The sequence below is a fragment of the Lithobates pipiens genome, unplaced genomic scaffold, assembly GCF_037356315.1.
Source record: "Lithobates pipiens isolate NorthernLeopardFrog02 unplaced genomic scaffold, aLitPip1_a1.2 Scaffold_35, whole genome shotgun sequence".
Lineage (NCBI taxonomy): Eukaryota > Metazoa > Chordata > Amphibia > Anura > Ranidae > Lithobates > Lithobates pipiens.
In genome coordinates, this window is record NW_027507811.1 from 19,726,644 (window position 1) to 19,752,965 (window position 26,322).

General features: G+C 44.2%; 3 protein-coding genes across 4 annotated transcripts in view; 1 reads left to right on the top strand and 2 right to left on the bottom strand.

The window, feature by feature from the left end:
- Window positions 1–26,322, top strand: part of LOC143955192 (uncharacterized) — a 422,346-nt gene that overhangs the window by 263,824 nt on the left and 132,200 nt on the right.
- On the bottom strand, window positions 996–10,936 carry LOC143956235 (uncharacterized). 2 transcript variants are annotated; one of them, XM_077466416.1, is made up of 7 exons: window positions 10,772–10,936; window positions 8,241–8,385; window positions 8,024–8,124; window positions 7,733–7,939; window positions 7,509–7,652; window positions 7,246–7,393; window positions 996–2,671 (listed from the first exon to the last, which is right to left on the bottom strand). In XM_077466416.1, exons 2-7 carry the CDS (start codon window positions 8,272–8,274, stop codon window positions 1,353–1,355), a joined length of 1,953 nt encoding a protein of 650 aa, XP_077322542.1. In that variant the 5' UTR covers window positions 8,275–8,385; window positions 10,772–10,936; the 3' UTR covers window positions 996–1,352. The 2 variants fall into 2 exon arrangements, with proteins under 2 accessions (XP_077322542.1, XP_077322541.1); XM_077466415.1 differs by having other exon boundaries at window positions 996–2,674.
- LOC143955406 (uncharacterized) overlaps window positions 19,408–26,322 on the bottom strand; it is a 36,992-nt gene continuing 30,077 nt past the window's right edge. The window contains exons 7-10 of the mRNA XM_077465459.1: window positions 26,158–26,306; window positions 22,896–22,991; window positions 22,632–22,782; window positions 19,408–21,358 (exon numbers count right to left, since the gene is read on the bottom strand). Of these exons, the coding sequence (XP_077321585.1) occupies window positions 20,037–21,358; window positions 22,632–22,782; window positions 22,896–22,991; window positions 26,158–26,306 (1,718 nt within the window). The 3' untranslated portion in view covers window positions 19,408–20,036. The remainder of the gene's footprint in view (window positions 21,359–22,631; window positions 22,783–22,895; window positions 22,992–26,157; window positions 26,307–26,322) is intronic.

Sequence of the window (26,322 nt, forward strand, 5' to 3'; positions counted from 1 at the left end):
TCTCTCCCTCTTCCTCCTCTCTCTCTCCCTCCTCTCTCTCTCCCTCTTCCTCCTCTCTCTCTCCCTCCTCTCTCTCTCCCTCTTCCTCCTCTCTCTCTCCCGGTCCCCTCTCCTCTTTTTCATTGCCCCCTCTCTCTCTCGGTCCCTTCTGCCCCTCTCTCCCTGTCCCCTCTCCACCCCCCCTCTCTCCCTCTCCCCTCTCTCTCCCGGTTCCCTCTCCCCCGGTTCCCTCTCTCCCGGCCCCCTCTCTCTCTCCCGGTCCCCTCTCTCCTGGTTCCCTGTCTTCCCCCTCTCTCGCTCCCAGTTCCCTCTCTTCTTGTTCCCTGTCTCCCCCTCTCTCCCGGTCCCCTCTTTCTCCTGGTTCTCTCTCTCTCTCCTGGTCCCCCCTCTCTCCCGGTTCCCTCTCTCTCCCGGTTCTCTCTCTCTCCCCCTCTCTCTCTCCTGATTCCTTCTCTCTCTCCCGGTTCCCTCTCTCCCAGACCCCTCTTTCTCCTGGTTCTCTCTCTCCGGTCCCCCCTCTCTCTCTCTCTCCCAGTCTCTTCCTCCCTCTCCCAGTCCCCTCTTTCTCCTGGTTCCCTCTCTCCCGCCCCCCCTCTCTCCTGGTTCCTTCTCTCACTCCCAGTCCCCTCTTTCTCCTGGTTCTCTCTCCCGGTCCCCTCCCCCCTCTCTCTTCCCGAGCCCCCTCCCTTTTCTTCTCACATACAATTTTTTGCAGTGCGATTTGCACCAATTTTTTTTGTATTGACACAAATCGCACTGCAAAGCATTGGCACTCGTACTCAACCAATAATAATAAAAAAAAAAACAGTATCAGAGCAACCCTACTTTCCATGTCCCAAAAATGATATAAAATGATTTTGGGTACAGTGTTGCATGACTGAGTAATTGTCAGTCAAATTATCACTGTGCTGGAAAGGAAAGAATGGCGTATACAGGAAGGGGGAATAACACGGCGGCCTTTAAGTGGTTAACAAACAATAAAAACTAAGATAGAATCTAAATCAAAACCTTTATAATTGAAGATAATAAACCATAAAGTGTATTTATTATTGTTGGACCAATGAGAAGCCGGCTTCTTCAGTAAAACATAACAAGACCAATAATGTCCAGAAACCGATATCAACCAATAAGAAGTGTTGTCCATGTATTGTCATATCTGGCCATGTATTAGCACAGTTTAGTTGTATGTTGCGGTCTGTGTGAGTGCGGGACCGAGTCATCTCTGTATGTTTAGAGGATCGTATTACTAGAATTCAATCCCTGCAGACTCAGATCTATCAACCCGAACCTGAAAAACATTCAATATATTCCGCCCCACCCCCAACACACCACCGTTATCATGAGAACGATCGTTATATTATGTGACTTCTCTGGTGATACACAAGGTATTTTTTCTGAAAGAAAGATTTCCCGCACTCTGAGCATGAATAAGGACGCTCCCCTGTGTGAATTCTCTGGTGTTGCACAAGGTATCCTTTGGTAGTGAATGATTTCCCACACTCTGAACACGAATGACGTTCACCCACGTGCAATCTCTGGTGTTGCACAAGGTATCCTTTCGACTTGAAAGATTTCCCGCACTCTGAACATAAATAAGGACGCTCACCTGTGTGAGTTCTCTGGTGCTGATTAAGAAAGTTTATCCGAGTGAAAGATTTCCCGCACTCTGAACATGAATAAGGACGCTCACCTGTGTGAAACTTCTGGTGGTCATCAAGGGCGGTTTTATGAGTGAAAGATTTCCCGCACTCTGAACATGAATAGGGACGCTCACCTGTGTGAATCTTCTGGTGTGTATCATATGAAAACTTCCAATTGAAACATTTCCCACACTCTGAGCATGAATAAGGACGCTCACCCGTGTGATATCTCTGGTGTACAAGAAGTTTTGCTTTCTCAATGAAACCTTTCCCGCACTCTGAACATGAATAGGGACGCTCCCCCGTGTGAATCTTCTGGTGTCTAATAAGATTTATTTTCCGAGTGAAACTTTTCCCGCACTCTGAACACGAATAGGGACGCTGACCAGTGTGAACCTTCTGGTGTTGAATGAGATTTATTTCCTTGGTGAAACATTTCCCGCACTCTGAACACGAATGAGAAGAGTCACCTGTGTGACTTAATTGGTGTATAAGAAGATTTCTTTTCCCAGTGAAACATTTCCCGCACTCTGAACATGGAAAGGGACGAAAACCTGTGTGAATGGGCTGATGTGCAATAAGGTTTTGTTTGCTAGAGAAACCTTTCCCGCACTCTGAACATAGAAAGGGATATTCACCTGTGTGAATGATCTGGTGTGCAATAAGGTTTTGTTTCCTAGAGAAACCTTTCCCGCACTCTGAACATGAATGGGGACGCTCCCCAGTGTGAAGCTTCTGGTGTCTAATAAGATTGTGTTTCACAGTAAAACATTTCCCGCACTCTGAACATGAATAGGGACGCTCAGCTTTGTGACATTTCTCGTGTCTAAGAAGTTCTCTCTTATTTGTGAAAAGTTTCCCGCACCCTGAACATGACAATGAACTCTCTTCTGTGTGATCTCCTTCCTGCCCTGAAGAAGATTCCTCGGGAATAGACGGATCTATTAAAGTATTTCTCCTGTGAGATCTTAGAGTCCTGGGATGTGATTTATCAGAAGGTTCCTCAGACGTATTCCGGGCATTATGGTCATCTGCTGAGAAACAATTTTTACAATAAATGTTAGAAGAATTGTTGGAATCTTTTATTCAGGAGTCATAGATGTTACATAGTTAGTCAGGTTGAAAAAAGACACAAGTCCATCCAGTTCAACCTTAAAAACAAATAAATAAAATAAAAAATAATCGTACAATCCAAATACCCAATTTTATGCCCACAATTGATCCAGAGGAAGGCGAAAAAAAAACCCCAGCAGAGCATACTCCAATTTGCTAAAGCAGGGAAAAAATTCCTTCCTGATCCCCCCGAGAGGCAATCGGATTTTCTCCGGATCAACTTTACCTATAAATGTTAGTACCCAGATATATTCTGTACATTCAGGAAATAATCCAGGCGTTTCTTAACCACTTCCCAACCAGCGCACGACGATGTACGTCGACAGAATGGCACGGGCAGGCATATTGGCGTACATGTACGTCCAAAATTCGATGCCGCCCTGCCATCGGGAGCGTGCGACAGGCGGCGCGCTCCCGCGCTGGTCGGGACCCCCGTGAGTCCGGTCGCGGGACCCGCGGACTCGATTGCCGCGGGCATCCCCGCGATCGTCTCACGGAGCGGCCGAATGGAGGAAAATGCTGTATAAACAACATTTCTCCATTCTGCCTTGCAACTAGTGACGCTGATCTCTGCTCCATGTGATTGGAGCAGAGATCAGTGTTCACTAAATGAAAGCCCAACCCCCCCCCCCACAGTTAGTAACACACCCCTAGGAACACTTAACCCCTACACTGCCACCCACTGGTTAACCCCTTCACTGCCAGTGTCATTTACACAGGAATCACTGCATTTATATAGCAGTGACAATGGTCCCAAAAATGTGTCAAAAATGTCCGATGGGTCCCCCACAATGTCACAGTCACAATAAAAATCGCAGATCGCCGCCATTACTAGTAAAAAAAAAAAATAATAAAAAATTATTAATAAAAATGCTATAAAACTATCCCTATTTTGTAAACGCTATAACGTTTGCGCAAACCAATCAATAATCGCTTATTGCGATTTTTTTTACCAAAAATATGTAGAAGAATACGTATCGGCCTAAACTGAGGGAAAAAAATGTTTTTTTATATAATTTTGGGGGATATTTATTATAACAAAAAGTAAAAAATAATGCGTTTTTTTCAAAATTGTCGCTCTATTTTTGTTTATTGCGCAAAAAATAAAAACCGCAGGGGTGATCAAATACCACCAAAAGAAAGCTCTATTTGTGGGAAAAAAAGGACGTCAATTTTGTTTGGGAGCCAGGTCGCACGACCGCGCAATTGTCAGTTAAAGCGACGCAGTGCCGAATCGCAAAAAGTGGTCTGGTCTTTGACCAGCAAAATGGTCCGGTCTGAAAGTGGTTAAAGCAATCTACTGAGCTGGCCAGAACCACCTCTGCAGGGAGTCTATTCCACATTTTCACAGCTCTTACTGTGAAGAAACCTTTCCGTATTTGAAGATGAAATCTCTTTTCCTCTAGAGTGCCCCCTTGTCCTCTGGGTTGACCGTACAGAGAACAACTCAACACCAAGTTCCCTATATGGACCCCTTATATATTTGTACATGTTGATCATATCCCCCCTTATTCTCCTCTTCTCAAGAGTGAATAAATTCAGTTCCTCTAATCTTTCCTCATAGCTGAGCTCCTCCATGCCTCTTATCAGTTTGGTTGCCCTTCTCTGCACTTTCTCCAGTTCCCCGATATCCTTTTTGAGAACTGGTGGCCAAAACTGAACGGCATATTCCAGATGAGGTCTTACTAATGATTTGAACAGGGGGGCAAAATGATATCTCTCTCTCTGGAGTCCATACCTCTCTTAATACAGGAAAGGACTTTGCTCGCTTTGGAAACCGCAGCTTGGCATTGCATGCTATTATTGAGCTTATGATCTACCAAAACCCCCAGATCCTTCTCCACTATGGATTCCCCCAGTTGTACTCCCCCTAGTATGTATGATGAATATTCTTAGCCCCCAAGTGCATAACTTTACATTTCTCAACATTAAACCTCATCTGCCACATAGTCGCCCAATTAGACAGAGCATTGAGGTCGGCTTGTAAATTGGAGACATCCTGTAAGGACGTTATTGCACTGCATAGCTCGGTGTCATCTGCAAAGACGGAAATGTTACTTTTGATCCCAGACCCAATATCATTTATAAAGATATTAAAAAGTAAGGGTCCCAGCACTGAACCTTGGGGTACACCACTGATAACCTTACACCATTCAGAGTAAGAATCATTAACCACTACTCTCTGAATTCTGTCGTTTAGCCAATTTTCTATCCATTTACAAACTGATATTTCCAAACCTGTAGACTTTACTTTACACATGAGCAGTGTGTGGGGAACTGTATCGAACGCTTTTGCAAAATCCACGTATACCACATCCACCCCTCTGTCCAAGGTTTTATTTTACTTACCTCCTCAGATTTGTCTGACAACTTCTGTCTTTCATGAATCCATGCTGTCTGTTGCTTAAAGTGTTTTTGTTCAGCAAGAACTCGTCAATGTGGTCTTTTATTAATCCCTCCAGTATCTTCCCAACTATAGAAGTTAAACTAACAGGTCTATAATTACTTGGTAGAGACTTTGATCCCTTTTTAAATATAGGCACCACGTTCGCCCTGCGCCAATCCAGTGGGACTATTCCCGTCATTAAGGAGTCCCTAAAAATTAGATACAATGGCTCTGAAATTACAGAGCTCAATTCTTTTAGGATCCATGGGTGGATGCCATCAGGGCCAGGTGCTTTATCCACCTTTATTCTGTTGGTCTAGTTCTAAATCTTTGAGCTCCGGAATGCAAGTGGGTGCAACCAAAACAGAAATATAAATTCAAAGTAGATAAAGAACACAATTCACCCAAATCACACCGTGCAACTTTGTGCATCGATGACATCATAGTGAGGAATGGAGATGGACCTTTCATATGGTGTACAGTATCTCCTCCTCATTTGTTGGGAACATGACGTTATATTGAGGAATGGAGATGGACCTTTCATATGGTGTACAGTATCTCCTCCTCATTTGTTGGGAACATGACGTTATATTGAGGAATGGAGATGGGCCTTTCATATGGTGTACAGTATCTCCTCCTCATTTGATGGGAACATGACGTTATATTGAGGAATGGAGATGGACCTTTCATATGGTGTACAGTATCTCCTCCTCATTTGTTGGGAACATGACGTTATATTGAGGAATGGAGATGGGCCTTTCATATGGTGTACAGTATCTCCTCCTCATTTGATGGGAACATGACGTTATATTGAGGAATGGAGATGGACCTTTCATATGGTGTACAGTATCTCCTCCTCATTTGATGGGAACATGACGTTATATTGAGGAATGGTGATGGACCTTTCATATGGTGTACATTATCTCCAGCTCATTTGTTGGGAACATGACGTTATATTGAGGAATGGAGATGGACCTTTCATATGGTGTACAGTATCTCCTCCTCATTTGATGGGAACATGACGTTATATTGAGGAATGGTGATGGACCTTTCATGTGGTGTACATTATCTCCAGCTCATTTGTTGGGAACATGACGTTATATTGAGGAATGAAGATGGGCCTTTCATATGGTGTACAGTATCTCCTCCTCATTTGTTGGGTACATGACGTTATATTGAGGAATGGAGATGGACCTTTCATATGGTGTACAGTATCTCCTCCTCATTTGTTGGGAACATGACGTTATATTGAGGAATGGAGATGGACCTTTCATATGGTGTACAGTATCTCCTCCTCATTTGTTGGGAACATGACGTTATATTGAGGAATGGAGATGGACCTTTCATATGGTGTACAGTATCTCCTCCTCATTTGTTGGGAACATGATGTTGGGAACATGACATTATATTGAGGAATGGAGATGGACCTTTCATATGGTGTACAGTATCTCCTCCTCATTTGTTGGGAACATTGGTTAATGTGGTAAATATAATTGACTTCTTCTGATTAAGAGTAGAGATGATTCTTTCATATGGTGTACAATATACACAGTACATTGGGGTGGTGGGGTAGGTACATCGATGACGTTCTTACTTTCAGCATTTCAGGTTTCTCAGTCTTTCCCGGAAATAAGAATAGGATGTTCTCCATTTTATAGATGAACATCATAGATTGTGTGTAACTAAAATAAAATAAAACCTCCCTATACAGAAGGGGTGATTTGTATTTACAGCTCTGTGGATGAGGAATAGTCAGGTTCTAGATGACTCTAAAAAATGACTCAATGTTTTCTTATTACAAATAGTATATATGGTTACTAATAATTGTAGGGAAAACATTTTAGAATGTTGATTTTGGAAGTTATTTGATTGCCTTTTGGGATCAGGAAGGAATTTTTTTTCATCTAAAAGAAGATTAGGCCGAGTTTTTTTATGGACATTCTACTGTCCTGTGGGGTCAACTTCTGCTTTAAATTATTTTTCTCTTGTGTATTCAGTAGACATAGACCTTTTCTCCTCTGATGTAACAATGTAAATACAAACTTTATACTCCTAGAAGTAAAATAATAATGGGAACTGGATTTATGTTTAGTGTTTATTACTCACTTGTGTTGATATGTAGAGAAGATTCCTCCCATTTACTTTCCATAATCATCTCCCCCTCCTCCATAGACTGCTGATCTCCACTCACCAACCGCTCTTCTTCTTCTTCTTCCTCTTTAATCTCAGCTTTGATGTTTTTCAGTTCTTCACCCTAAACCCCGAAGATGACAGAATACATTTATAAAAAGAAACAAGAGATTACACAGAAGAATATTACCCCATAGTTTAGAATACATTTTGAGTTCTAGTTGCTCAGTCCCACCTACCTGATGATGGTGGGGGATGGTGTGATCCTCCTGTGTGAAATCCCGGGAATACAGAGGATCTCCCTCCTCCATAGACTGCGGATCCCCGGACTTCTCTTCTTTTTGTACTTTAACCTCAACTTTGATGTCTTTCAGTTGTTCACCCTAAACCCAAAATGTGATAAAACGGCTTTTGAAGCGTAGAATTCTACGTATTTGAGTTCTAATTGCTCAGTCCCACCTACCTGATGATGGTGGGGGATGGTGGGATCTTCCTGTGTGGAATCCCGGGAATACAGAGGATGGGGACATCTCTCTGGTGAGTTCCCATTACTAGGTTGCTTCATCATATCCTTGGAGTCTTCTGAAAATGTGTCCATCACACCGTACTCCTCATGCTCATCTTTATACTCTTCTTTGATACAAATATTATAATTCTCAAGGTTTCCACTCTAAAACGTATAATAAAAATAAATTAATTGAAGCAAAAAAGCCTGTGTATAAATCTCAACTACCAAAAATGTATATTCTTCGACCTGATGATGATGTTGGGGGATGGTGTGACCTTCCTGTGTGGAGTCCAGGGAATACAGAGGAGGGGGACATCTCTCTGGTGGGTTCCCATTACTGGATCCATCTGTAGGAAACACACACACTGACTGAATACATTGTTTCTATGTGTTTATCAGATGATGGGGGATCTAGGTGGAGCCTCCGTACTGCTCTCTCCTTTACAATAAAGTCTCCTCTTACCCGGTGATGTGAGGGGCGGCTGATTGTCCATCATGACGATCTTGTTGGTGACCTCAAGAACCTTCTTGTTTCTCTCAATTGTCAGGGAAAGTGGTGGAGGCACCTTATTGGTCACCTGGCCATTAGACTTTACAGGATGCAGTATCTATAGAAATAGATGAAGAATGATGTCATAACACTACCAGAATTGATTCAGCTCTCCAGGTTTTTTCTACTAATAGAGATAAGAGTGATGTCATGTGGCCTCCCAGAATCCTCCTCTCTTCCTCTTTCATTTCTGTACAGGACTCTCCTCTCTGTAGACGGATAATAAACTGGGAATTATCTGGACTGGGATGAATATTATCTGCACAGAGTTCCTCCAGAGTTCTCACACTTCAGTCTCCTTTTAAAGAACAACCCTAGCTAAAATCTTTTATTTTAGGCTTAGAATGACTGGAGAGGAAATAGAACTTCTATTAATATATTTTTCTGCCTATGTCCTGGATGGGGAAATCAGTGGTTTCCCAATTCTTCACCGGCGCTGGTGAATTGTCTCCGTTGGCTGCCTTTTTACAGAAGACCAGCTATCGTGAGGAAGAAACAAGAGGCGGAACCCAGGCTTTGCCTCTAATTATAAGACTGCCTACAGACAAAAAAAGTGTCCCTCTAAATTTTTGGACAATATTGGGAACTATGGCTCTGGATAGACAGTTGGGTAAATGGCTCTATATTTAGGACGTATCCGGTCTATAAACCAGAGGCTCTGGATGGACAGTTGGATAAATTATTATTATTATTATACAGGGTTTCTATAGCGCCAACAGTTTGCACAGTGCTTTTCAACATGAGGGCAGACAGTACAGTTACAATACAAATCGATACAGGAGGAATCAGAGGGCCCTGCTCATTAGATCTTACAATCTAGAAATGGCTCTATATTTAGGACATACCTCCCAATCATCCCAGATTCCGGACATGTCCCAGAATTGGCCAATCTGTTGCCCCCTAAAACAGCCCCAGCATCGCTGCTGTCTCTCACTGTCAGCCTGTGGTGGACCCATGGCTAGTGGAGACCCCTTTTACTTTGTTCACCACCGCGGTAGGCTCAGTGCCCAAAATGGTTGCCAGCTGACACCCGCCTGGCATCTAGCAACCAGTGATGGAGAGAGGCAGAGACCCAGCATTCACAGTGGAGGAGATTCAACTTCCTCCTTCTCCGCACCAACTGTTTAGCCCACCTCCTCCTTGCTCTTCTCTGGTCCCCCTATGCTCTTCTCCAGCCCCCCCCCATGCTCTTCTCTGGCCACCTCCCTGTGCTCTTCTCCGGTCCACCCCCTGTGCTCTTCTCCGGTCCACCCCCTGTGCTCTTTTCCGGTGCTCTTCTCCAGTCCCCCCCGGTGCTCTTCTCCAGTCTCCTCCCATGCTCTTCTCTGGTCTCCCCACCATGCTCTTCTCTGGTCTCCCCTCGTGCTCTTTTCTGGTCTCCCCTCGTGCTCTTCTCCAGTCTCCCCTCATGCTCTTCTCTGGTCTCCCCCGTGCTCTTCTCTGTTATCCCCCCTCGTGCTCTTCTCCACCTCCCCCCTCGTGCTCTTCTCCAGTTCCCTGCTGTTCTTCAGTCCCCCTGTACTGTCTCCCGGCCATCCTTCTGCCCCCGCAGATCTGCCAGGTTCCCCCCTCCCACCAGCTGCTGCAGGGGATATGTCAGGGTGGAGTGCAGGGAAGGGGCCAGTAAATATGTTATTTTCCCAGCCCTTCCCTTGCCTGAAATGACAAGGTACCGATCACTTACGTTGTCCATTCCTAACTGTAGCGTATTTAAAGTGGTTGTAAACCCTTACAACCAACTTTGACCTAAAGGTAAACCTAGATTAAGGCTTACCTGTTGGTCCAAGAAATATCTCCTAAACCTACACGGTTTAGGAGATATTTGCCGAAAGACAGGCACCGCTGTCTACTGAGTGCGCCGTGATATGCCGCGAGTGGCGGCTCCCGTGCACATGCGCGGGAGTGACGTCATTGCGGCTTCGCCGAATGACAGCGGCGGAGCAGCGAGACCCACCGAGAAGATGGATGCGCCGGACTACAGGGGACAGCGGTGACTTCACCGGCTCCTGTGTCAAGTAAGTGACGCATAATGGACTACTATGCGTTGCATAGTAGTCCATTATGCTTTACCTTTGCAGGGAATGAAAGAGGAAGTAAACCCATCAGGGTTTACTTCCTCTTTAACTATGTTTACTTTGCTTCAGTCTGTGAATGAACGGGAAGCCTCTGTACAGAGCTATTCCTGTCCATTCAATCTGTGCAGCCGAGGCTCAAAGATGGATGGACAGTTGGATAAATGGTTCTATATTTAGGATGTATCTGGTCTATAAACCAGAGGCTCTGGATGGACAGTTGGATAAATGGTTCTATATTTAGGATGTGTCAGTGTACATATTATAATATACGTCTGTATAGTAGTATCTGAGGTAGATGGTGACTATGGAGGAAAAGGATGGACATGACGGGGGATTACTGGGTGTAAATATAAAATAACATCTTATTACCTCCTCTGCAGTCGATTACAAGGCTATCCTCCTCTACATCCTGCAAACTTTCTTCTCTCTGGAAGTCTGTAGCTGAAATCACTTCCTGGGTGTATCTTCTATCACTTTCTGTCTGTAGATGACATCACTTACTGTCTGTAGATAAAATCACTACCTGTCTGTATCTTCTATCACTTCCTGTCTGTAGATGACATCACTTCCGGGGTGTATCTTCGATCACTTCCTGTCTGTAGATGACATCACTTCCGGGGTGTATCTTCTATCACTTCCTGTCTGTAGATGACATCACTTCTGGGGTGTATCTTCTATCACTTCCTGTCTGTAGATGACATCACTTCCGGGGTGTATCTTCTATCACTTCCTGTCTGTAGATGACATCACTTCCTGTGCACATCTTTTATCACTTCCTGTCTCTGAATTCTAATGACAATAAGTGAGGTCCCCATCTTGTGGAGAAAATACATAGCACTGTGTTCCTGATTGCAGCCATACTAGTCCCAGTGTCACCAGAACAACATAAGACAATGACAGTGTTCCTGAGTAGGGACGGGCGATCAGAACTTATGCTCGGGCCGAACTTTGGTTGCACGGATGTTTAGCGAACAACGAACATTATGCAAATTCGAAAGCTGCCGAAACACCGTTAAAGTCTATGGGACACTAACATGAAAAATCAAAAGTGCTAATTTTAAAGGCTTATATGCAAGTTATTGTCATAAAAAGTGTTTGGGGACCCCGGTCCTGCCCCAGGGGACATGGGTCAATGCAAAAACTTTTTTTTTAAACTGGCTTTTTTTGGGAGCAGTCATCTTTTTAATGCTTAAAGTGAAACAATAAAAGTAAAAATGTTCATTTAAATATCATGCCTGGGGGGTGTCTATAGTATGTCCGTAAAGTGGCGCATTTTTCCCGTGTTTAGAACAGTACCACAGCAAAATGACATTTCGAAAAGAAAAATTGTCATCTAAAACTGATCGCGGCTGTAATGAATTGTCAGGTCTCGGCAATATAGTTAAAACTCATTGAAAAAAAGAGCATGGGACCCCCTCAGTCCATTACCAGGCCCTTTGGGTCTGGTATTAATATTAAGAGGAACCCCGAACCAAAATAAAAAAATTGTGTGGGGGGTCCCCCCTAAAATCCATACCAGGCCCTTCGGGTCTGATATTGAATTTAAGGGGAACCCTGAGCCAAAAAAAAAAATGGCGTATGTGTCCCCCACAAAATCTTTACCAGACCCTTCATGTCTGGTATGGATTTAAAGGGAAACCCTGCGCCAAAATAAAAAAAATGGGTCAGGAGTCCCCCCAAAATCCATACCAGACCCTTATCCATGCACGCAACTGGGTGGCCCAGCCCCCTTCTGATGCCATGGTAAAGTCCCCCTGTTGTCAGAAGGGGTGGGGTCACCCAGGTACGTCACTGGGTGGCCCCGCCCTCAGTTATATAAGAACTGAAAAAGGCGATGAAGCGTCACACGGTGGGAGCCTCCCACTGATTTTTTATTCCTTTTTTGGTCCGTCGGCGGAGCGATAAAAGAAGATGAAGGGACATCGTGGACATTTTTATTTTTTCATTTTTAATAAAGGACTTGTCCCCAAGCTTTGTCTTGTCATTTTTAACTTTTTGACACTTTTTGTGAAATGGTAGGGGTACCGTTACCCAGGGGCGTAACTAGAAATCACAGGGCCCCATAGCAAAATGTTGTATGGGCCCCCCCACCCAGGGGCGGATCCAGATTCTAGTCTCGGGAGGGGCACTGATAGAAAATACTTTTATGGGGGGCAATTTATTGGGGCAATGGCTGATGTTGGCGCTTCAATTATCACGGCACCATTTCTGTTATGGTGTCAGGATGATTGAAACACATTATTTCTATTATTACATTGTTATAGAAAATTAAATAGTTCAACTCACCATAATGCAGAATCAGTGGGAGCCCCGAGTATGTCACCTGCCACCAGATGCAGATTGTCACTTGTCACAAGTTGCAGGTTGTCCACCTGCAACACATTGCGGATTGTCCACTTCTCACGTCACCTGCCACCCATTGCGGATTGTCCACTTGTCACGTCACCTGTCACACATTGCAAATCGTCCACTTTCCACGTCACCTGCCACCCATTGTGGATTGTCCACTTGACACGTCACCTGCCACACATTGCGGATTGTCCACTTGCCATGTGACCTGCCACACATTGCGGATTGTCCACTTGCCACGTGACCTGCCACCCATTGTGGATTGTCCACTTGCCACATCACCTGCCACTCATTTCAGATTGTCCACTTGCCACAAGTTGCAGATTGTCACTTGCCACACATTGCAAATTGTCCACTTGCCATGTCACCTGCCACACATTGTGGATTGTCCATTTGCCACGTCACCTGCCACTCTTTGCGGTTTGTCCATTTGCCATGTCACCTGCCACCCATTTTCGGTTTGTCCACTTGCCACGTGACCTGCCACACATTGCGGATCGTCCACTTGCCACGTGACCTGTCACACATTGCGGATTGTCCACTTGCCACGTCACCTGCCACCCATTGCGGATTGTCCATTTGCTACGTCACCTGCCACACATTGCGGATTGTCCACTTGCCACCCATTGCGGATTGTCCATTTGCCACGTCCCCTTGCCACATCACCTGCTACACATTGCGGATTGTCCATTGGCACATCACCTGCCACACATTGCAGATTGTCCACTTGCCACGTCACCTGCCACAAGTTTCAGATTGTCCCCTTGCCACGTTACCTGCCACACATTGCAGATTGTCCACTTGCCACGTCACCTGCCACAAGTTTCAGATTGTCGCCTTGCCACGTCACCTGCTACACATTGCGGATTGTCCACTTGCCACGTCACCTGCCACACATTGCAGATTGTCCACTTGCCACGTCACCTGCCACAAATTGTGGATTGTCACTTTCCTGCTAAGGTGGGGAATGGGATTGTCACTCTGTTTGCCTGTCTGAGTCAGGCAGCAGAGAGATGATGTAATTTCTCTGCTGCCTGCACAGTGAGTGAGGGCGGAGCTGGCAATTTGCAGGGCGGGCGCCGGGCGGTGAGAGATGATGTCATCTCTCTGCCCCGCCACCCGCTGATTGGCCACCCACTAAGCCTTCCCGCTGGCAGCTTCACCGACAACCCCCCGCCGCCGCCGAGTCACCTGGCTGTGTCCACTTGTACAGTCAGTGTGACTGTATGAGCACCGAGCAGACAGGCTGCTCGGCGGCTCACCCGCCGTCCGCTCACCGGGCCCTCCTCAGCTGTGGGCCCCATAGCGACCGCACGGGTCGCTATGGCGGTAGTTCCGCCACTGCCGTTACCATTTTACACAGGGGGGAGGCTGGGATCTGGGGGTCCTCTTGTTAAAGGGGACTTCCAGATTCTGATAAGCCCCCTGCCTGCAGACCCCCACAATGACTGGGCAAGGGTTGTGGGGATGAGGACCTTGTCCCCGTCAGCATAGGGACAAGTTGCTTTGGGGGGCTACCCCAAAGCACCCTCCCCATGTTGAGGGCATGTGGCATGGTACAATTCAGGAGGGGGCGCTCTCTTGTCCCCCCCTCTTTTCCCGCAGCCTGCCAGGTTGTGTGCTCGGATAAGGGTCTGGTATGGATTTTGGGGGGGCTCCTATGCCAAACTCAAAGGATCTAAAACAGTGCTTCTTCTCCTCAACGCAAACCGAAATACAAAAACTAAGACCCCATGGACACCACCCCCTCCTTGGACAGACCATCTCCCCAAGCACCAAAGCCAAAAGTCTCCGAGTCATCTTCGACTCTGAGTTGTCGTTGGATGCACAAATGGGATCAGTCAGTGGATCTTACCATCTTCTCCACCTGCTACATTCCAGAAAAGGAGAAAGCTGTAGTTGGAACAATCATCTATTCCCGACTCGACTACGCAGATTCCCTCTACATACCTACCGCAAATACCCGATTACACACCTTCAAATCGTCCAAAACACGGAAGCAAGACTAGTCACAGGAAAAAACCCATGGGAATCCATCTCCCATCCCTGATGACCCTACATTGGCTAACCGTAAAGGATCGGATCATATTCAAGACCCTCTGCCTCACCCAAAAATGCACACAAGGAAACGCTCCCCAATAACTATGCAAGAAAATAAAACACTACACACCCAATGGCAGCCTTTGATCAACTAACCAAAACCTCCTCCTCATCCCCAAGTCCCGCTACAAATCAAAGGGAGAACGAAGATTCGCAGTCCAAGGACCATGGCCATGGAACGTTCTACCCACTAACATCCGCATGGAAGAAAACCATCGGGTCTTCAGGAAAAAAAATGCAAAACCCACCTCTTCTAAGAAGCAGGACAACACAGGGCGGATCAAGCGCCTTGAGGTGATTCAGTTCACATTTGCAGCTCTATACAGTAATGAATTCTTTCGTTCACAGTGCTGTGCTTAACCCTTTTTCTTCCTTGTCCTTTGGAGCAAAAGCTGGGGGAAGTTCTACAGAGGAAAGGAGATACCACTGCATGACTAAGAGCTCCTAGTCCGCAAGGGACATTTGCTAACTGACCCTTAAAGCGGAGGTCCACCCTAAAGTGGACCTTCCGCTCATTGGAATCCTCCCCCTCTCCGGCGCCACAATTGGCACCTTTCAGGGGGGAGGGGGGTGCAGATACCTGTACAGTACAGGTATCTGCACCCACTTCCGGCGTAGATTCTGAAGAAGGTACGCCCCTTTCCGCAGAATCTACGCCCCTTTCCGAAAGTCCCCCGCTGCCTGCTGGGAAACACACGGATCCCAGAGACAGCGGGGACCATCCTTATTGCGCAGCGCGACTCGCGCATGCGCAGTAGGGAATCGGGAAATTAAGCCGAAAGGCTCCACTTCCTGATTCCCATACCCAAGATGGCGGTGGCAGCACCCAAGAGACGATCGAGAGATCGGCTTCGGGTGCCGACATCGTGGGGGCGTTGGGCGGGTAAGTGTCACTATTTTAAAAGTCAGCAGCTGCAGTATTTGTAGCTGCTGGCTTTAAAAAAAAAAAAAACGGCGCACTCCCGGTGGACTCCCGCTTTAACTACTTCAATACTGGGCACTTCCCCTCTTTCCTGTCCAAGCCGATTTTCAACTTTCAGCGCTATTGCTTTTTAAATGACAATTGCGCGGTCATGTAACTCTGTACCCAAACAACATTTTTATCATTTTTTTCACACCAAATAGGGATTTTTTCTGTGGTATTTGATCCCCTCTGGGGTTTTTATTTTTTGCTAAAAAAATTAGATAAGACCGAAAATTCGGAAAAAAATGTTTTTCTTTGTTTCCGTTATAAAATTTTATAAATACGTTTACTCCTTCACTGATGAGGGTGCACCGATGGACACTAATAGGGGGCACCAACGATGGGCACTAATATGCAGCACTGATGGACACTAATAGGGGCACTGATAGGCGGCACTAAAAGGATGCACTGATGGGCATCACTAATAAGGAGGCACTGGCAGGCATAATTTGTGGGCAGTGATTGACATCATTTGTGGCCACTGATTGGCATCCCTGGTGGTACTGGGTGGGCATTCATGGGGGGGGCTGCGCTGATAATCAATCAGCGCAGACCCCTCCTTCCCGAAAGAAGAGCAGCCAATCAGCTGTCCTCTACTCGTGTCTGTCAGATGCAAGTGAGGAAAAGTCGATACACTGCTGATCACGTGGTAACGAGCCTCAGTCAGATGCTCTTTACCGAGATCGGAGTTGCAGTGTGTCAGAGTGACACCACAACTTCGATCGCCATGCTGTGCACCCCTTACGGCCGCGTGTTTGTTGTCCTGAAAGACGTCATATGACGTCCAGTCAGGATATCTTAACCACTTTGCGCACGTCATATTGCTATACGGGGGGCAGGAAGTGGTTAAAGACTGATTGTGCCCAGGAAGGAGAACAGTCTATGATCTTGTCTTTGTTCATCGGAAGGAAGTTGTCCCCCATCCATTGTTTCAGTCAAGTTGGGCATCCCATAACCCCTCTACCCCACCCAGGTTGTAATCCCTAATAAAAAAACAACAAAAATAATTCAGCGACTGATTTCTTGTGCCCCGATGCAAGTGTATTGCCTGGCTGTGCAGGAATAGTGGAGCCATCTACTAGCAGCCCATGCTGGGGGGTAGTGCGGGGATAGCGCTACACCAATATAGAATCAGACCAAACATTAAAAATGTCTCCCATATGTGGTATCCCCGTACTTCGGAGTAGTAGTAGAATGTATTTTGGGGTGAAATTCTAAGTGTGACCATACTGTGTGTTAGGATATTTTATTCATTGACAGCTTTGTGTCAATATAAGAATTTTAAATATTCTTCCTGTATTTTCTAAAACCTTGTGACAGAAGAATAAAATCTTCAAAATACTCATCATTCCTCTTAAAAAATAAAAAATACTTTGGGTGTTTACGCTCCTAAATGTTGTCATTGTGTGGGTTTTTCTTCTCACCTGGCACTTTAATGCCTCAAAGAATGTGATAGGTAGTCAGGAAATCAGATGCAACATTTATGTTCTTTGAAAGCCTGAAGGTCCTCCTTGGATTTTTGGACCCCTCTGTGTCTAGGCAGCTAAAGAGTCTCACAAATGTGGTATCCCACTGCTTAGGAGTGGAAGAATGTATTTTGTGGTGTTGTAAGTATACTCATGCTACGCATGAGAAATAACGTGTTAAAATGCCAACTTTGTGAAATAAAATCAGATTTGATTTAATTTCTTTATTTACCAATAAGATTGTTGCAAATATTTACAAAATCCAAAAAAGTCCTTATGCTTCTTACTAAATACATTGGACTGTCTACTTTCAAAAATAGGGAATTTGGGGGTATTTGTACTGTTCTGGCATTTTAGGGCACCATGAAATGTGATAGGTAGTCAGGAAATCAGATGCAACATTCATGCCCTTTGAAAGCCTGAAGGTGCTCCTTGGTTTTTGGATCCCCTCTATGTGTCTAGGCAGGTAAAAAGTCTCACACATGTTGTATCCCCATGCTTTTAAGGAGTAGTAGAATGTGTTTGTGGTGTAGTTGTATACCCATGTTGAGTGTGAGAAATAATTTGTAAAAATGAAACAAAATCAAACTGTAAAAATTAAAAAAACTCCCCATGCCTCCTACTAAATACCTTGAACTGTCTACTTTCAAAAAGGGGTCATTTGGGGGGTATTTATACTGTGCTGGCATTTTAAAGCCTCAAGAATTAAGACAGGCGGTCAGGACATCGGGACTGATTACTTTTCAATATATACACACACACACTATACATTGTAGACTTCATAACTTTCACACAGATTACATAAAATATACACCGATTCACTTTTTATTTTACAAAAGAAATGTAGAAGAATACAAATAAATTTATGAAGAAAGATTTTTTTATTTGCAAAGTTTTATAAGAGAAAGCAATAAAAAAATACATATATACTTTTAAAATGTTCAGGCTTTTTCCTTTATATATTAAAAGCAGTGACAAAATACAACCAAAAAAAAATAAATAATAATTTACCGGTCTCAAAAAAGTATATAAAATTCACTTGGGTACAACAAGTTGTATTACTGAGTAATTGTCAAAGTGATGAAAACCAAACAAATGGCGTGGACAGGAAGGGCATTTAACATGGAGGTCTTGAAGCGATTAACAAACAATAAAAATTAAGCTAGAATCTAAAATCAAAACCTTTCTAATTGAAGACAATAAAATATATAATAGAAGAAGAAGATAATAAACTATAATAAAGCCTGGAAGCGATCGGATGCAGCCGTTTGCTCCGTTTGCTCCACTCTTCTCTATGTCCTTGGAGGACCAGATATGATGTCTGACATCCCTTCCAATTCTCTGGTCAAAACGATTTTATTTTTAAAGTCAAAAATGCATAAAATTTTTTTTTTTTTTTAGGTAAATGAGAGATTTGGGGTCTTTTTGACCCCAGATTTCTCAATAAAGAGGACCTGTCGTCCTTATATTTTATTGCAAGGAATGTTTATGTTCCTCGTAATAGGAATAAAAGTGATAAAAAAAGAAAAAATGAAGGGACAGTGTAAAAATAAAAAATAAAATAAATAAGAAAAAAAAAATTTGAAAAGCACCCTTCCATCCCTCCGTACTCACGCGCAGACGCAAACGCATATGTAAGCCGCGCACAAATGTGTATAAACAGTGTACGCACCGCACATGTGAGGCATCGCCGCGAACGTTTGAGCGAGAGCAATAATTCTAGTGCAGAATCTTCTCTGTAACTCTAAACGGATAATGCATTTACAACAATTTTAAAGCATCGCCTATGGAGATTTTTTAAGTACCGTAGTTTATCACCATTCCACGAGCGGGCGCAATTTTAAAGTGTGACATGTTGGGTATCTATTTGCTCGGCGTAACATTATCTTTCATACCAAAACATTTTATTAACTTAAAATACCTCTGCGCAAATACTGTGCAAAATATATACATATGTTTAAAAAATTTTTTAAAAAAAATTTATTTATTTTTATATATATATATATATATATATATATATATATATATATATATATATATATATATATATATATATATATATATATATATATATATATATATATATATATATATATATATATATATATATATATATATTTGTGGGTTCTAGGTAATTTTCTAGCAAAAAAATCCTTATTTAAACATAAAATTTTAGGGGGGGCCGGACTGTGGCCGTTGGATGTAGAAAATGTCCCGGCATCCGTGGGAGTTAACAATGGCCAATCCTTGGTGTCAGTGAGAGGAATTGAGCCCCACCCCATTGGTGTAATTGGGAGTAATTGTGCCCTATCAGTGTCATTGGAAAGAAGGTTGGACCAATGTTGGCGTGTTTGAGCCCCATTGTTGGTGTCACTGAGAGAAACTGTGCCCCGTTATTGGAGGAATCGTGCTCCATTGTTGGCATCATTAGGAGGAACTGTGCCCTATCAGTGTCATTGGAAAGAGTTGTGCCCCAGTGTTGGAGTCATTAGGCAGATTTGCGCCCCATCATTGGGAGGAATTGTGCCTCTTCGTTGGGTCACATTGTTGGTGTCACTGAATGAAATAGCACCCCGAGGGCCAGATAAAAGAAGCACACCTTGTCCATGGACCACAGGTTGAAGCCCCCTGGTTTAGAGGATCGTATTACTAGAATTCAATCCCTGCAGACTCAGATCTATCAAACCGAACCTGAAAAACATTCAATATATTCCGCCCCACCCCCAACACACCACTGTTATCAGGAGAACGATGATTAACTCGTATGAATTCTCTGGTGTGTCACAAGGCTTCCCTTCTGACTGAAACCTTTCCCGCACTCTGAGCATGAATAAGGGCACTCTCCTGTGTGAATTCTCTGGTGATACACAAGGCCATTTTTAGAAATGAAAGATTTCCCGCACTCTGAGCATGAATAAGGACGCTCACCCGTGTGAACTCTCTGGTGTTGCACAAGGTATCCTTTGGTAGTGAATGATTTCCAACACTCTGAACACGAATGACGTTCACCCACGTGCAATCTCTGGTGTTGCACAAGGTATCCTTTCGATTTGAAAGATTTCCCGCACTCTAAACATGAATAAGGACGCTCACCTGTGTGAATTCTCTGGTGTTCATCAAGGCTGTTTTTATGAGCGAAAGATTTCCCGCACTCTGAACATGAATAGGGACGCTCACCTATGTGAATCTTCTGGTGTGTATCAAATGAAAATTTCCATTTGAAACATTTCCCACACTTCGAGCATGAATAAGGACGCTCACCTGTGTGGTCTCTCTGATGTATAATAAGTTTTGCTTGCTCAATGAAACCTTTCCCACACTCTGAACATGAATAGGGACGCTCCCCCGTGTGAATCTTCTGGTGTCTAATAAGATTTCTTTTCCGAGTGAAACTTTTCCCACACTCTGAACATGAATAGAGATGCTCACCCGTGTGAATCTTCTGATGTTTAACGAGATTTTTTTCCTCGTTGAAACATTTCCCGCACTCTGAACACGAATGAGAAGACTCACCTGTGTGACTTCTTTGGTGTATAAGAAGATTTCTTTTGTCAGTGAAACATTTCCCACACTCTGAACATGAAATGGGACGCTCACCTGTGTGAATCCTTCCATGGCTAAGAAGTTTCCCTTTTACAGTGAAACCTTTCCCGCACTCTGAACATGAAAAGGGACGCTCACCTGTGTGACTGTACCAGTGTAAAAGAAGGTTTGGTTTGGTAGTGAAACACTTCCCGCACTCTGAACATGAATGGGGACGCTCCCCAGTGTGAAGCTTCTGGTGTCTAATAAGATTTTTTTTCAGAGTGAAACATTTTCCACACTCTGAACATGAATAGGGACGCTCAGCAGTGTGACATTTCTTGTGTTTAAGAAGTTCTCTCTTATTTATTAAAAGTTTCCCACACACTGTACATGACAATGAACTCTCTTCTGTGTGATCTCCTTCCTGCCCTGAAGAAGATTCCTCGGGAATAGACGGATCTATTAAAGTATTTCTACTGTGAGATCTTAGAGTCCTGGGATGTGATTTATCAGAAGGTTCCTCAGACGTATTCCGGACATTATGGTCATCTGCTGAGAAACAATTTTACAATAAATGTTAGAAGAATTGTTGGAATCTTTTATTCAGCAGTCATATATGTTGGTTTAGTTCTAAATCTTTGAGCTCCGGAATGCAAGTGGGTGCAACCAGAACAGAAATATAAATTCAAAGTAGATAAAGAACACAATTCACCCAAATCACACCGTGCAACTTTGTCCATCGATGACATCATAGTGAGGAATGGAGATGGACCTTTCATATGGTGTACAGTATCTCCTCCTCATTTGTTGGGAACATGACGTTATATTGAGGAATGGAGATGGACCTTTCATATGATGTACAGTATCTCCTCCTCATTTGTTGGGAACATGACGTTATATTGAGGAATGGAGATGGACCTTTCATATGGTGTACAGTATCTCCTCCTCATTTGTTGGGAACATGACGTTATATTGAGGAATGGAGATGGACCTTTCATATGGTGTACAGTATCTCCTCCTCATTTGTTGGGAACATGACGTTATATTGAGGAATGGAGATGGACCTTTCATATGGTGTAGAGTATCTCCTCCTCATTCATGGGAACATGACGTTATATTGAGGAATGGAGATGGACCTTTCATATGGTGTACAGTATCTCCTCCTCATTTGTTGGGAACATAGGTTAATGTGGTAAATATAATTGATTTCTTCTGATTAAGGGTAGAGATGATTCTTTCATATGGTGTACAATATACACAGTACATTGGGGCGATGGGATAGGTATATCGATGACGTTCTTACTTTCAGCATTTCAGGTTTCTCAGTCTTTCCCGGAAATAAGAATATGATGTTCTCCATTTTATAGATGAGCATCATAGATTGTGTGTAACTAAAATAAAAAACAACCTCCCTATACAGAAGGGGTGATTTGTATTTACAGCTCTGTGGATGAGGAATAGTCGGGTTCTAGATGACTCTAAAAAATGACTGGGTGTTCTTATTACAAATAGTATATATGGTTACTAGTAATTAGTAAAACATTTTAGAATGTTGATTTGGGAAGTTATTTGATTGCCTTTTGGGATCAGGGAGGAATCTTTTTCATCTAAAAGAAGATTAGGCCGAGTTTTTTATGGACATTCTACTGTCCTGTGAGTCAACTGCTGCTTTGAATTTTTTTTTATCTTGTGTATTCAGTAGACATAGACCTTTTCTCCTCTGATGTAACAATGTAAATACAAACTTTATACTCCTAGAAGTAAAATAATATAATTTATAATATAATAATAGGAACTGGTTCTGTGTTTAGTGATTATTACTTACCTATGTCCATATATAGAGAAGATTCCTCCTGTTTACTTTCCATATTCATCTCCCCCTCCTCCATAGACTGCTGATCTCCACTCACCAACATCTCTTCTTCTTCCTCCTCCTCCTCTTTATCCTCAACTTTGATGTCTTTCAGTTCTTCACCCTGAACCCCAAAGATGACAGAATATATTTATAAAAAGAAAAAGGAGATTACACAGAAGAATATTAATCCATAGTTTAGAATACATTTGAGTTCTAATTGATCAGTCCACCTACCTGATGATGGTGGGGGATGGTGTGATCTTCCTGTATGGAATCCCGGGAATACAGAGGACGGGGACATCTCTCTGGTGGGTTCCCATTACTGGATCCATCTGTAGGAAACACACACACTGACTGAATACATTGTTTCTATGTGTTTATCAGATGATGGGGGATCTAGGTGAACCCTCCGTACTGCTCTCTCCTTTACAATAAAGTCTCCTCTTACCCGGTGATGTGAGGGGCAGCTGATTCTCCATCATGACGATCTTATTGGTCACCTGGCTACTACTTTTATTTTAGGCTTAGAATGACTGGGGAGGAATTAGAACTTCTATTAATATATTTTTCTGATTGTGTCCTGGATGGGGAGCTATCCTTTCACTTCATGTCCAGCATGTATTGTGTCTATAAACCAGAGGCTCTGGATGGACAGTTGGATAAATGGCTCTATATTTAGGAAGTATCTGGTCTAAAAACAGAGGTTCTGGCATAGTTGCTAACTGTCCCGAATTTCCCGGGAAATTCACGGTATTTAGACCTTTGTCACGGTCTTACCGTTTCCCGGGAAATGTCCCGGGAAATCAGCGGTTTCCCAATTTGTTTGCCAGTACTTATGAATGGTCTACGCCGGCCGCCATTTTACAGAAGACCAGCCATTGTGAGGAAGAAACAAAAAGGTGGAACCCAGGCTCTGTCTCTTGGTTCTTCCCTTTGGCCTCCACAAGCTGGGTCTTTTGTAAATGGCATGGAGACCAAATCAGCAGTGGCGTTGCTACTGGGGTGCGGCCTGCACCCAGGTGAAGAGGGGTGAAAGTGTCTTCCCCAGCCAAAGTTCTGGGACCCACGAGTTACCTCCATTCCCTCTGTGCACAGAGCCCTCCAGGACAAACAAACTTTTAGCACACGTTTGCATCCCAGGCTGTGATAGAAGGAGGGACTCCGCTGGGGACACCTGTGATGAAAGGAGGGACTCTCCTGGGGACACCTGTGATGAAAGGAGGGACTCTCCTGGGGACACCTGATGGCATCTGGTGGCAGGCGACGTGGCAAGTGACACACTCAGGGCTCCCACTGATTCTGCATTATTGTGAGTTGAACTATTTAATTTTATATTACAATGTAATAAAATAAATAATGTGTTTTTATCATTATGACACCATACAAACCATGGTACCAGGATGATTGAACACCAGTTGTTTGGAGTATCTTTATCTGCTGATTGTTGAACTTTATGGAATACACATATTGCTATTGTGGTGTAGGATCTGGGCCTGCTGTCCCTCCATCCCTCTTTCTTGTCTTTTTTCTCTCTCTTTCCCTCCCCATTTCTTTCATTTTTGCTCCCTCCATCTGTCATTCATCTCAGACTCAAACCCCACCCGCTTTGAGCCATGCCCCCTTTAAGCAACTCCCAACATTTTGTTTAAACCACACCCATTTTTCTTTGTGCCCTGCATTTTTCTCCCCCCCCCCCCCCCACTACGGCACACCTAGAAATGAATTCTCCGCCCCCTAATTATTAGACTCCACCTACAGACAAAAAAGTGTCCCTATAAATTTTTGGACAATCTTGGCAACTATGGCTCTGGATGGACAGTTGGATAATTTGCTCTATATTTAGGATGCATCTGGTCTATAAACCAGAGGCTCTGGATGGACAGTTGGATAAAATTATCATTATTATTATACAGGATTTATATAGCGCCAACAGTTTACACAGTGCTTTTCAACATGGGGACAGACAGTACAGTTACAATACAAATCAATACAGGAGAAATCAGAGGGCTCTGCTCATTCGATCTTATAATCTAGAAATTGCTCTATATTTAGGACATACCTCCCAACCTTCCCGGATTCCATGGGACCTTCCCGCACTTGGAAGCTCTGTCCTGGGCACCCTCATTCCAGGACAATACAGTGTCCTGGAATTGCCCCCTGGCCCTATCTGATGCCCCCTAAAATAGCCCTTGCATCACTGCTGTCTCTCATTGTCAGCCTGTAGTGGACCCCTGGCTGGTGGAGTCCCCTTTTACTTTGTTCACCACCGCGGCTGGCTCAGTGCCCAAAATGGTTGCTAGCCACCGCATACCTGGCGTCTAGCAATCAGTGACATCACAAGTAGAGTGGCAGAGACCCAGCATTCACAGAGGAGGAGATTCAACTTCCTCCTTCTCCGCGCCTACTGTTTAGCTCCACCGCTCCACCCACCTCCTCCTTACTCTCCTCCGGTCCCCTCCTGTGCTCTTCTCCGGTCCCCCCGTGCTCTTTTTTGGTCCCCCTCGTGCTCTTCTCCGCCCCCCCTGCTCTTCTCCGATCCCCCCCGTGCTCTTCTACGGTCCCCCCCGTGCTCTTCTACGGTCCCTCCCTGCTCTTCACAAGTCCCCCCCCCCCCGTGCTCTTTTACGGTCCCCCCGTGCTCTTTTTTTTTTTTACCCTCCTTAAAACCTTCTATTTTATTTAACACTTTCTTTAAAAATTTGTCCGCATTCTCATTCGGAGCATAGACATTTACAATTGTACATTTGATATTAAACAGCGTACCTTTTAAGCACAGGTACCGTCCCTCCGGGTCCACTAGTCGCTCCTCTAAATCAAACCTCGTTGTTCTGCTAAAACCTATCGCTACCCCTCTAGAATAAGAGGATGGGGAATCCCTATAAATCCATACCGGGAAATTAACCGAATTCAATCCAACACCTGAGGTATATGTTATGTGCGTCTCTTGGAGGCACACTATATTTGCTTCCATATATTGCAGTTCATCATTTATCTTTTCCTTTTTGTGTTTAAACCCCTTACGTTGTAGGTTACTAAATTAATTACTACCATACCTCTCTTCTAGGAATAATTCCATCTCGTTTTGGAGTGTCCAGTGGACCCAGTGGCACCTGTCCTTACTAAACCTATGGGAGGATCGAGTGAGAGCCCAAAAATAAGAAACAAAAAACCCCAGGGAGAAAAACAAGAAAAAATTCCCCCCTCCCCCTCCCCTCCCCCTTTGTCCTATAACGGAACGTCTCGCAAGACTGGGTACTCCCTCATTCCCGTTAATTATATGGGTCCGGTTGACCAATATTTGTGGTCGCCTCTCCCCCATAGTGTCCCTGGGACTTACACCCTTAACCGTCTGAGATCTCCCCTCAGTCTTCCCTCCCCCCTGCCCCCCCTACCCCCCCCCCCCCATCCTCCTATGCTCCCAGCACATCTTCCTGTATCAAATTAGCTTCAAGTATTCGGGGTTCTTCCCTCTCCGAATACCCTGCCCTTCCTGCACCTCACTCCTTTGAGTTCTATTCCCCACTCCCCCTATCTCATCTTCGCTTTCCCATTCTATCTGTGGGGTGGGTTTTATTCCTAAGCGCTTACAGAATTCTTGAAGGTCTTCCGGGAAGAGCAGAACTGAAAAACGCCCCTCTTTCTTCCCTATGAGACATGCCGG